This window comes from Gopherus evgoodei, chromosome 4 (genome assembly GCF_007399415.2).
Source record: "Gopherus evgoodei ecotype Sinaloan lineage chromosome 4, rGopEvg1_v1.p, whole genome shotgun sequence".
NCBI lineage: Eukaryota > Metazoa > Chordata > Testudines > Testudinidae > Gopherus > Gopherus evgoodei.
The window spans coordinates 145,846,954-145,859,937 of record NC_044325.1 but is presented as its reverse complement, the minus strand read 5'-3'; the positions used below and the strand labels follow the sequence as shown (position 1 = coordinate 145,859,937).

Sequence of the window (12,984 nt, the reverse complement as noted above, 5' to 3'; positions counted from 1 at the left end):
GGGGAGAGGAGCCCAGCATCCCGCTGCTATGATAGTCCAGGCAGTACAGAATCTTTTCTTTAGACAAGAAAGGTGGGGGGGCTGATGGAGCTCAGCCCCCAGTTGCTATGATGAAGACGGTTACCAGCCATTCTGTACCATCTGCCGGGAATGACCAGGAGTCATTGCTATTTTTACCCAGGAGCCCCTGGCCGACCTCACCAAGGCCAGCCAGGAGCGCTCACAGGATGATGATGAGGGCTATCAGTCATTTTGTACTGTACCGTATGCCGCCGGGGAGGGGAGGGGATAGGATGCTGCTATTCAGTGCCACAGCACCGCGCCTACCAGCAGCTTGCAGTAGACATATGATGACATTGAAAAAAGTCAAGAAACAATGTTTTTCCCTTTTCTTTCACAGGGGGTGGGGCGTAAGTTGACAAAATGTACTCTGAACCACCCCGGACTATGTGTTTGACCCTACAGGCATTGGGAGCTCAGCCAAGAATGCAAATGCTTTTCAGAGACTGCGGGGACTGTGGGATAGCTGGAGTCCTCAGTACCCCCTCTCTCCCTCCGTGAGTGTCCATTTGATTCTTTGGCTTTCCGTTACGCTTGTCACACAGCACTGTGTTGTGGCCTCTGTCTATCATAGCCTGGAGATTTTTTCAAATGCTTTGTAATTTCATCTTCTGTAACGGAGCTATGATAGAACAGATTTGTCTCCCCATACAGCGATCAGATCCAGTATCTCCCATACGATCCATGCTGGAGCTCTTTTTGGATTTGGGACTGCATTGCCACCCGTGCTGATCAGAGCTCCACGCTGGGCAAACAGGAAATGATATTCAAAAGTTCCCGGGGCTTTTCCTGTCTACCTGGCCAGTGCATCCGAGTTCAGATTGCTTTCCAGAGCTGTCACAATGGTGCACTGTGGGATACCGCTTGGAGGCCAATACCGTCGATTTGTGGCCACACTAACCCTAATCCGACATGGCAATACCGATTTCAGCGCTACTCCTCTCGTCGGAGAGGAGTACAGAAACCGGTTTAAAGAGCCCTTTATATCGATATAAAGGGCCTCGTTGTGTGGACAGGTGCAGGGTTAAATCAGTTTAACACTGCTAAATTTGGTTTAAACGCGTAGTGTAGACCAGGCCCCAGTCTAATTCCCTATCCACTAGACCACATAGCGTGGGAAATGCACCCTAAATGAATCTCTATTGAAAGCCAGTGACAGTGCAGTGACAGTGCAGTGAAAGAGAGGTAGACAGAAAAAGAAGGATTTTTCTTGATAAACCTCCCTTTAATCAACAGTTCTATTGTGATATCTGGTAATTCCCTCTGTCCTGGGGAACTTTGAGACACATAGTTTCTGCTTTCAGCCCAAGGCTCTCTAATGGCAAAATGCTCTTGTGCAATGCAAAAGTTACCCAATTTGTCCCAAGCCAGCGAAATGTGGTTTCGCTTCCAAAGTTAATTTTAGCTTTCCAAAAAAATAGGTTTGTTTTTTTTAAAATGCGAGTGAGATTTCAACACTCCAGGCTGCTGCTTCATGTAACGATTATTTCAGTCTCCAAGTGCGGACATGTTCATTCTGGCTGGGAGGCATGGGGCACTCAGCCAAAGTGGCTTGATGTTGCTTTTGGCCAATGCCAGCCTCTGCTGGGATTGCAGCAGGCAGACCTTTCACACAGTAACAGAGCTATGTTGAGCAAAAACAGGTGTGATTTAAAGTGCTTCGGGTCACTGAAGCACCAAGGGAAGGGGGGAGCCTTTGCCAGTAAATTGAAACAGAAGCTTTGCTTAAGAAACAGCTTCTCAGTGATCCCTAAGCTGAGCTTTAATGGTTTCAGTCTGACCCAGACATTTTTACCATGGCTTTATGTGGAGCTGTGTTTTAAAAAACAATTAAAGCTTGATTGCCAGAACCTGACATTGTGTTTGAGCTGCTTGGAGCTGCTTGTGCCGAAGTCTGTGTGACACGGTCTTAACAAAGCTGAGTGCATCATTCCTAATGAATAATTTATCTGATGAATTTACCCTTCCTTTCCCCTCAGACTGTCTGTGGTCGCATCAGAAATTTTCTCACATTGAATCTTGACTGGAAATTGTTCACTAATTTTTGCAGATAATCCAGGGTCTGTAGCATCTTGGTGAGAAGTACATTATGAGTAAACAGAATCTGAAATCTGAATTCTTTTATTGGACACGTGGTATTTCTCTGTTCCCTGACTGGGTGAGCGTAACTCTTACTAACAGGGAACTCTCATGATTATGCATTTTAAGGTTGCTTTATTCTTATTAATCGTATTGATTAGGGTAGTGCCTGAGGACCAACCAAGACTGTCCTGTACAAAAACAGAGTAGTACAGTCCCTGCTCCAAAGAGCATCTAATCCACATAGACCAGACAGAACTTCATGTGTTTCCTGATAAACCCAGGCAATGAATGACAGATTTGGGTAAGGATTTTCCTTTGAGTTTTGGGCTTTGTTTATGCCCAAAATTGAGGGATAAGTCACATCCTTCTATGGGATAGGGAGGAGAGGAAGGAAGATCCAGTAGTTATGACACTAGCCTGGAACTTGCTCTGCCACAGACCCCATCACTTAGTCTCTCTGGGCCTCATTCCCCACCATTAAAATGGAGATAATATCATTGACCTACCACGTGAGGACCTATATGCAAAGATTCCAGGATTGTCAGTCGGTCTGTGTCACTCTGAAGCCTAGAATGTTTATTGAGTCAGTGTGAAGCAATGGACCTGCTACAAGCATGGCTGAGAGCTCTCTAATGGAAGAGTCTCATTTTGCCTGTTCCCTATCAGCTGTAATACTTGCCAGCCTTCGTCCTTTCCCCACCGCCAGTTCTGTTCCCCATGCCCTTTCTACACCAGTCCTCGTACCTCCGTTAATCAAGGGATTTATACCATGCGTATGACTACAGTATCTGAGCCCCATTCTGTCAACCATGTTAACATTCATCTCAGCTGGGATATCCGCCCAAAACTGTATTGCCTCCTCTGTAAAGGTTTCAGAGTAGCAGTCGTGTTAGTCTGTATCCGCAAAAAGAACAGGAGTACTTATGGCACCTTAGAGACTAACAAATTTATTTCAGCATGAGCTTTTGTGAGCTACAGCTCACTTCTTTGGATGCATAGAATGGAACGTACAGACAGTAGATATTTATACATACAGAGAACATGAAAAGGTGGAAGTATGCACACCAACAGGAAGAGTCTAATCAATTGAGACGAGCTATCATCAGCAGGAGTAAAAAAACTTTTGAAGTGATAATTAAGATGACCCATAGAAGGTGTGAGGAGAACTTAGCATAGGGAAATAGATTCAATTAGTCTAATGACCCAACCATTCCCAGTCTCTATTTAAGCCTGAGTTAATTGTGTCTACTTTGTATATTAATTCGAGTTCAGCAGTCTCTCTTTGAAGTCTGTTTTTGAAGTTTTTTTGTTGCAAAATTGCCACCTTCAAGTCTGTCACTGAGTGGTTAGAGAGGTTGAAGTGTTCTCCCACTGGTTTTTGAATGTTATGATTCCTGATGTCAGATTTGTGTCCATTTATTCCATCTGTTCTCTTCTGTAAAGTATTTCCTCCCGTGCAAACCAGTTTCCCCCATCAACCCTGCTGCTTCTCTGTCAAACCTTGTTATCCTATTTCCTGGCCCTGTCGCTCCCCTCCGTCAAATTCTACTGCATGGATTTCCATATACATACAGCCAAGCCTAAGGGTGCTTCACCCAAAAGGCTGTCCAAAAGTAATGGCGTTAGCTTTGCCTGATCGCTCTTACCCTGCATATTTGTGGTGCCCCTAAAGTCCCTGTTTCTCCTCATCTCTAGAAACCAGCCTATAATGGATCCTTCGTACATATCCCACATTGCCTGACTGCTGTGTCACTTTGCTTCTTGAATTACACTCTCAAGGGATGAACTTTGGTCCGTTTGACTTTCCACCCAGTAACCTTTCACCCACTAAGCTGTTTGCACTCTGCTCCTCTGACAGGGAGAGGGAGCAGAAGAGGCTGGGCTAAGATGTAGCATTTTAGATAAGGGCCTTTCTGTTCACCCTAATAAACAGCCTCACTGGATTGTGTGGAAAAGGCTCATTGACACTGAAAACTTGTGTCTAGAGCTGGTGGAATTTCTTCAACAAGTTTTGTAGTCAAAAAATGAGGCTTTGTTGCGAACAATTTTTTTTGCACTAAAAAAAAAAGTTTTGGCTAAAATATTTGGGATTTTTTCAAACCCCCAAAACTGGTTTTCAGTTACCAAAAAATACATAATTTCCTGGCAAGCTTGGGTGATTTATATTCATCACCAATATCATGACACCGTCTAAACACCCTCTAGGGAGGCACTCAGGCTAAGATTTGTGTTTGCATTTGCCACACACTAGAACCCAGAGGCACTGAGTCTTAAATGTACCATCTCCTGGGTATAAAATGTCAAAATAAACAAACTGCACCCCCCTTCCCCACATGCTTCAAATCTGTCAAAACAAATGCAAATCATGCCAGTTACAAGGGGGCCCAGTGGTGCTATGCAGGCAACACAGCACCATGCAGAATAGCATTCTGGAGTTTGTATGAGCCAAGTTTTGCCAGTTTTGGTTGGATGTATTCCTGGAGATTTCATCACATGACATAATCTTTAATTAGAGAGTAATCTTTAATTCCTGGAGACTCCAGGACAATCCTGGATGGTTGGCAACATTCACTCCAGAGCTTGCAGGACCAAATAGATCCACTACATCTGCTCACTCGCCACATGCTTCGTTTCAGCGATCCATTCTGCAACATCCCCTCCACCACCCAGGCAGGTTGGTGGTTCATGTAACATGGGAAGCAGAGAGCAGGAGTATGATTAGTTGCTTTAGAGTGACCAGATGTCCCAATTTTATAGGGACAGTCTTGATATTTGGGGCCTTGTCTTGTATAGGCGCCTATTACACTTGCTCTGTGTCACCCTGAGTTCCTTACTGAGAATTCTGCTTGACACACTGCATGTCCTTCAGACCATCCAGTGTGGCTGTCAGCTCTGGGCAAGGCCCAAAGGCGTCTATCACTGTGGAAGATCACAGACCAGCTTTGCAATCTTTTCTCTGCGCTGAGGAGCTCATTGTTAAACAGGGACATACTGGGCTTCATTTCCTGGTGTGATGCAGCTGCATTGCTTGGGTAATTGGGCCCTAAATCCAGCTGAACTACTCCAGGGAAGACTGACTCTGTCTAAGTGGTGATTCTCTGGTGACACCAGGGCCGCCCAGAGGATTCCGGGGACCTGGGGTCTTCAGCGGGGGGGGGGGCCCTTCCACTCCGGGACCCGCCGCCAAAGTCCCTCAGAGACCGCGGCCGGGCCCTCCTGCCGCCGAATTACTGGCGAAGTGGGACCTGCCGCCGAAGTGCAGCCGGGTCTTCAGCGGTAATTCGGTGGCAGGGGGCCCCCGCTGCGGGTCTCCAGGGCCCTTTGGCGGTGGGTCCCGGAGTGGAAGGGCCCCCCCACCGCCGAATTAGCGCCGAAAACTGGGCTGCACATCAGCTTCAGCATTAAGGGTCCCGCTTCGGCATTAATTCTCCGGCGGGGGGGTCCTTCCGTCCCGGAGCAGAAGGACCGCCCCACTGGAGAAGACTGGGAGCAGAAGCAGCTCCGGAGGCACTGGCCCCGTGAGAGTTTTCCGGGGCTCCTGGAGCAAGTGAAGGACCCCGCTCCAGGGGCCCCAAAAAACTCTCGTGGGGGCCCCTACGTAGCCCAGGGCCTGGGGCAAATTGCCCCTCTTGCCCCCCCCTCTAGGCGGCCCTGGGTGACACAGAGTGGCTGTAGGGATTCCTATGCTACTCTTCCACCAGGTTGCAGGTGTGGCTGGAGGAAAGGAGTGGCTGGGACAGCCCAGTGCCATGCTGATGATTGGTGGCATTTTGTGTAAGTCAAAGCAGCCTTTAGGCTCAATGCAGGGGAAACAACCCCTAAAGTCAGGGGAAAGCTAGGTGAGCTTTAACCAACAGTCTCTCCAGGTACAAATTCCATAAAAACCTGGCAGGCCATGAGGCAGGCTTAGCTAAGTGTAACTTGGGTTACTCAGGTTATAAACTCTTTGGGGCAGGGATTGTCATGTGTGTGTCTGTCTGTATAGTGGCCAGAACTATGGGTCCCTGGTCCCTGATTGAGGGTCTCCAGTCCCAACCACCATACAAATAAATAACTGGAAAAATTGAGTCCCTTCCTTCCTCCTGACCTCATGGGATTTACAGTCTCATTTCTGGGCTGAATTCTTGGATGCATTGCCAGAGCAAACCTCCGACACCTTTTGAAGACAGCTGACAATTGCCAACCTTTACAGAAGCCATTGCAGTAACATGCTGCACAGTTGCTCCGAAAATCAGGCCCAAGATGGACTCCAAACAACAACAAACACACCCCAAATTAGCAGCTGCTTTTGAAAACTTTGGCCCAAATCTCACAGGTTGTTTGTTAAGTGTGTGGAGAGCTGCCTTTTTGAGTGTGGCCATTTATCTGAATCTTATGCACCAGTTTTCAATCTTGGGTGGTTTGTTTGAGTCTCATGCAATAGTCTCATAGTGCAATGCTGGAAAACCCTGTGTTTTCCCTTAGTGGTTTGGTGATGGCCAGCAATCTAAGCAAAGAAATGTTGCTTATTCACTTATGTTCTCTTAGTTCCGATGTAATAGAACATATGGGTTTATCTTCTGTCCTCCTGCCAGTGAGGTTATAGAAATAGCCCAGAGTGCTGCAAAATCCAGAGATTTTGCAACAGAATTTCATTTCCACTTGCTACAGAGTCTTCAGGGCCTTGCCCATAGTCAGGATCTGATGATTGCCACCTTTTTCCTTTCAGTGGAGGATGAAATGCTGCCGATGCGACTCCCGAGTGCCTCATACTCACAACAGTCACCGAGTGGAGAATGTACTTTCCTCCAAAGGACATATGCGCTGGTGGCAGTCCCAGAATGGTAGGTACTGGATTCTCTTCTAAGCTGCTAGGATCCATCCCAGAAGCTGCAGCTGCCTTTCATGGACACCTTATGGGTGTGATCACTGATATCCTGGGGACGATATAGCTAGCATTGCTTGCTTTATAAATTACAGGCAGCTTATTAGCATAATTACAAGTCTCCATTACGGATACCTTAAAAGATTTCAGGGGATAAATCCTGGCACATGGTCTGCGAGGACCATATCTATAGCTCTCTGTACAACTGGTAGGAAAGTGGGTTGGAAAACCAGCTTCAAGTCCCTGCTCCCTGCACTGGGCTATTGTCTGTTCTGGTGGGTCTCTGTGGCTCTCCACTCCTCTGAAATTCCATCCTGCACCTGAGAAATCTTCCCAACAGAATGTTAATCCAAACTGATACATTTCTACAAAAAGTTTCTGTTCTGACAAATTGGCATCGTCTGATTTAAAAAAAAAAATCAGAAAATCCCGACCAGCTCTAATCACAACAGTGAAACTCCTCGCACTCACCTTGGGTATAAAGAATCCCACTGAAATCCTTGGATTTTTGTCGATTTACACCAGCTGAGGATCTGTTTGCATGAAGTTCAGCTCTGGTTGTGCATTTGGATCTAGACCTGAACATTCTCAAAGTGGTGGTTTGGCTCTGGGCTCTAGTAGGAACCCATCGCTGATACAAACAGGACAAGAGACATTTAGAAATCACCAGCTTTTCACCAGAAGGATGCCAGTGTATTTCCAAGAAGCCCCAGTGGCTAATAATGATGGAAACGGAAGGGTGAGGGTTGTGGATTCAGCAAACAGGGTTTTGGTTTGTGCAGGTTACAAGCAAAGAGGAAAATGTATGACCTGGCTCTGATGGATAAAGGTTTTGTTTTTCTAAACTCCCTGAGGTCTGCAGCTCTGAAAACTGCCCTTTTGTGTCTCCTCAGATGTGAACCAGGTCTCCTTGCAGCTGGATCTCGACAAAAAGTTCCAGCTCAGCAGCATCATGTTGGACTTCAGGGTATGTGAGCAGCTTGCGCTTTAGTTAGTGGGTTATAAACTGCTGGGAGAGGCCCATGAGCCCTTGCAAGCAGAGGAGAATGTAAACCCACAGCCCCACCCCCCCGGCTCCAGATGAGACAAAAAGGCAAACAAATGTCTCCACTTGGGCACAAAGGCACCAATATATATTCTGCTCCTTCCAGAGCTCGATTTATTATTGCTATAAAAAGTGTGTTTGGAAATGGAGTGTGAAAACACACAGATGTGCACACACGCGCCTCCCATCCCCCTTTCTTCCACTGTATTTGTAAGATTGGTTTCTTGATTCATCCAGAAATAATTGGCTGTTTTCTAGAGATGACTCAGTGATCTGCAGCCTGTGCATCTCTAGTGATTCCTGACCAGGTCAGCCAGCCAGGAGGAAGGCCATGAGCACAGGGAGAGGGGTTGAGTTGGAGCAGGCTTCAGGGGAGGCTCTGGCTAATGGCAGAGGATAGAGAGGGAGCTGTCCCAAGTGGGGAAGGCTTTGCAGAAGGAAGTAGGGCTGTGAGGGGGTGAGTTCTGTTGTGGAGAGGGAAGGGGAGATGCATGGGGAATCGGGACATCTCATGTGGGAGAGGGGTCTGAGGAATTAAAAATGGGTTTCTTGCCCTGTGTGTGTTCAGCACTTCTGCAATCTCATCCCCATCCTCCCTCCTCCAGGCACCTCTGCCTGCAGGGATGCTGATTGAGCGCTCCATCGACTTTGGCGAGACCTGGACCATCTATCAGTACCTGGCCTCTGACTGCGCCGCTGTGTTTCCATGGATCCCCGTAGGCTCCCCCCAGAGCTGGCAGGACGTGCGCTGTCAGGAACTGCGGACCCACCAGGGGCACCCTCTGAACGGGGGGAAGGTACAATGTCTGTGATACTCATTGCCTCAGGTCCACATGGAGGGCCAGGTTAGCAACCTGCCAGGACCCGGAAGGCCATAAAATAGGGCAGACTGTAGCCATGCTTATCCTGAATATGGAGGAGCTTCCCATGAAGACTAGTGCTCCCAGCATGTGATGCTCTGTCTTGGTCCAAGCAACAAGCCTTTGGGAGCACCACTTACTGGGAAGTGTAGATTCTCTGGATGCACCTTCATATTCAACATTAGTACAGCATGGACTGATTGTGGAAACCTCTGGTTGCTTATGGCCCATGGACTGGAGTTGGCTACCCCAGCACTTCATAGATTCACAGGTCAGAACGAAGGGGCCAACATGATCAGCTCCTCAGAGCGCCAGAATAGCACCCGCTATAGAATTTCACCCAGTAATTCCTGCAGTGCAGGGAGTTGTTCTTCCCCGTTGGGTTAAGTGGAAAGCTGGGAGATCTGAAAAGGACAGGAGAAGCTAGGGAGGGACACAATGCCCACTGCAGGCTGTTGAACAAAGTGAAGCTCTGTGACTAACGAACCAAAATGCTCACCTCCACTCTCTCTATCTTCTTCAGACGTTAATAAAACACGGGAATGTTGTTGCCCTATTTATATGCTCTGGGGGGTCTAGCCAAGTGGTTGTTCAGTTTTCTTATTGTGCAGACACAGAGCAGACTCGGAGCCGCATGACCATCTATTGTTCCAACACCTAGCTTCTCAGTTTTTACCTTCTCAACTCCCCAATAGCCCCCACTCCTTCCCAGTAGCATTCTCTGCCCCCACAGTCTATAGTTTGACACTGGCATCATCCAGATGCAGTGAGAAGAGAACCTTCTGCTGATGTTCTGCAGGGTGTTGAGACTGGCTAGTGAGCGTAAGGAGTGTCCTGTGCTAAGATTCATGTTCCTTCAAGCATAAAGACACCTACTGACTTGTGGTCAGCTGGGCATTTTGGTGGAATTGTTGCTGATTTCTCAGCAACGTTAACCTGCCCTTCAGCATGGTACTCAGCAACTGCTGCTCTCCAGAAGAGGCAGCTCCAGAGCAGGCATTTCATTGTTTAGATGGTTGGGAGGTGAAAAGAAAGCCCCACCTTTTTTTTTTCCTTTAACCATCTTAATTGTTGCTTCTGTGTTCTTCTCCTCAGGTCAAATTCAACTCCCTTGACCTGGCATCTGACATCACCACATCTCGCAGCCAAAGCATCAGTAGTATGCACATTTCCTCATTTATACCTGGGGGAAGGGGGTTTCCCAGGGTTGCTCGTGCATCGTCCAGCCACAGATTTGCAAAGGAGAAGATTGTAGGCATTCAGCACCAGGTGGAGGATGCTGGACTCTGGAGATGAGTCAACCTTTGCAAAGCTGTGCATGACGTGGCACTGCGAGGTGCTCTGCTTCCGAAGCAGCTTTTAATGCTAGTAGTAGGTGCTGTGCTGGCACCTCTAAACAATGAACCCACAGAGCATGGACAGCCCACACAGCAGTGGTCTCACTTCCCCTCCCCCCCCGGCAATGTCCCACAGATATAATGCAGACCTGCCATAGAGAGAGACGTATATCCCATGGGTAGGAGAATACTTCAGTCTTCTCTGGTCCTTGATCTCTGTCCTGATGCTGCCAACGAAGTGGTCCAGCTAATGCCAGTTGTGCCATGACTGGTTCTCTCTGCCTCATGCGCTTCCCTGCCAGCCTGTGACTTCATCGCTACTTTCTCCTCATTTGTCCGCTTCTCCCATACAGACCTGGGAGAATTCACCAACCTGAGAGTTAACTTCACCCAGCTACCTCGCCTCCCGCAGCAGGGCTACCGCTCACCCAGCGCCTTCTATGCTGTGACTGAAATGCAAGTGGAGGGAAGCTGCTTCTGCCATGGACACGCAGACCGCTGTACACCCTCCAGGGCCCCATCCAGAGACCCCAATGCCATGATGCAGGTTAGAGCACAAAGGAAAACCAGGAGACAAGTGCTTTGGTGTGTCAGTTCTCAGTACCATCCCTGAGTTCTAGATTTAACACCAGGATCCTGTCCCAGTCCTGCCCTCCACTGGGACTAGGGACTGTCAGTGCTGCTTCAGCCGCAAGATCAGCCCTTAGGAGGGAGGGAGCGCTGCACATTGCTTAACAGAGGCCCCATGCCAATTGAGGGACAGTGCTGATCCATTTTACCTGAGCTAGGAGGCGGGGGGGAATAATACAGGATCCAAGGAAAACAGAGCTCTTTTGCTTGCTCAGGGCAAAGCACGTTGTGCGTAATGTTTTAATGCACAAAGAGGAAGGCAGAAATTTCTACGAAGTGGTGCTTGTTGATTGCATGGATTCTTACTTGGGGCAAGTCTATGCTACAAAATTAAGTGGACCTAAGTTATGTTGATTTACAGCCATCACACTAATTAAACTGCTTTTGCATGTCCACACTACGCTCCTTGCATCAGCGATGCACGTCCTCACCAGGAGCACTCGCACCGATTTCACTGGCATTGTGAGATGGCTTCTGAAAGGCAAGTTGATGTAAACAACTCAGTGTCTACACTGATACTGCGTTGACCTAAGCACTCTGCCTCTCACGGAGGTGGAGATAAGTCGGGGTAGTGGGCGAGTTACATCAGCGGGAGCAACATTTTAGTGTAGTCACTTACAGAATGAGGTTGACGTAAGCGCCTTACATCGACCTACCTCTGTAATGTAGACCAGGGCTCAGGCTGCACATCAGTGGTCAAGTGAGGATGTAACTGCACCTTTCGCCACTGCAAGTCTTCACTTTCCCTGGCTCCTGGAGACCCAGAAGCTCCTAGTTGACTATTTCATACCTAAATTACATTCACCAATACAGGCTTCTGCCTGCTGGCGTACTAGTCTCCTGCCATTAGATACTTTGTGTAGAATCATAGAATATCAGGGTTGGAAGGGACCTCAGGAGGTCATCTAGTCCAACCCCCTGCTCAAAGCAGGACCAATCCCCAGACAGATTTTTGCACCAGATTCCTAAATGGCACCCTTAAGGATTGAACTCACAACCCTGGGTTTAGCAGGTCAATGCTCAAACCATTGAGCTATCCCTCCACTCTAGGAATTCATGTTAACAGCATCAGGACATGTCTACACATATTTCCTAGAAGCAGTTTGTCCCCATGCTGCTCTAGTCCACACAGACTGACAGGAAGGAGAGGTGAGTCTAACTGGGGAATGAGCAGTGGGACCAGAAGGAGTAGCTACTGCCAGCAAGGTAGGGTGTGTGTGTGTGTGTGTGTGTGTGTGTGTGTGTGTGTGTGTGTGTGTGTGTGTGTGTGTGTGTGTGTGTGTGTGTGTGTCTCACAGTGAGCTAACAGATTGGCTGCAAATAGGGTGTGAAGTTTTATCTCTGTTCCAGGTTCACGGACACTGTATGTGTCAGCACAACACCGCCGGCCCACACTGCGATCGCTGTGCAGCTTTCTACAATGACCAGCCTTGGAGACCCGCAGAGGACCGCAACCCCAATGAATGCCAGAGTATGTGTGTCCACCGTCCAGCCATTCTTTTCCTCTCTCCCTCTCTTACCGTTGCCAAACCCATCAGACCAGTTGAAATCTGTCTGATGTAACTCTGGGGCTGTGGCTGGACAATGAACTTAATTCCCTTTATTTTATATTATTTCCGATCACCATCTAAAAATGGGTGGTTCTCACCAGTAGACCTGACCCAAAACGAATGGCTTTTTCTCCCCCATTCTGTGTACTCTCAGCTTGGGAAAGCATGCCCAGTTCTTGTGGGTAGAACTAACTTGGACACTGAGAATTTTCTGAATCTTCTTAAGACGCTAATTGCATTGCAATAATTAGAGTGGGGCAAAAATCTGAATCCATTCATTTGAACAACTTGAGGGTTTAGAATAATAATGGACCTTGATCCAAACCATCCCATATGGCTTTTGCAAAACCAGTCCCAGAAATACTTGCTCCTGTTATTTATTTTACATTATGCTATATTAGGATTGTTGTGGTGCATAGAGGACCCGGTCAGGATCAGGGCCCTAACATGCTGGACAGCCCTCCCCTAGACTTAGTCCCTGTCCCAAGGCACTTACAGCCTCAGCAACAGCCTCCCTCAAAGATACAACCTGGCAGTGCCCGCTTCCAAACGCTAT

General features: G+C 47.9%; 1 protein-coding gene across 1 annotated transcript in view; it reads left to right on the top strand.

The window, feature by feature from the left end:
- Window positions 1-12,984, top strand: part of LAMB3 (laminin subunit beta 3) — a 49,428-nt gene that overhangs the window by 15,730 nt on the left and 20,714 nt on the right. The window contains 6 exon segments of the mRNA XM_030562219.1: window positions 6,851-6,965; window positions 7,900-7,973; window positions 8,657-8,848; window positions 10,007-10,070; window positions 10,602-10,795; window positions 12,229-12,349. Of these exon segments, the coding sequence (XP_030418079.1) occupies window positions 6,851-6,965; window positions 7,900-7,973; window positions 8,657-8,848; window positions 10,007-10,070; window positions 10,602-10,795; window positions 12,229-12,349 (760 nt within the window).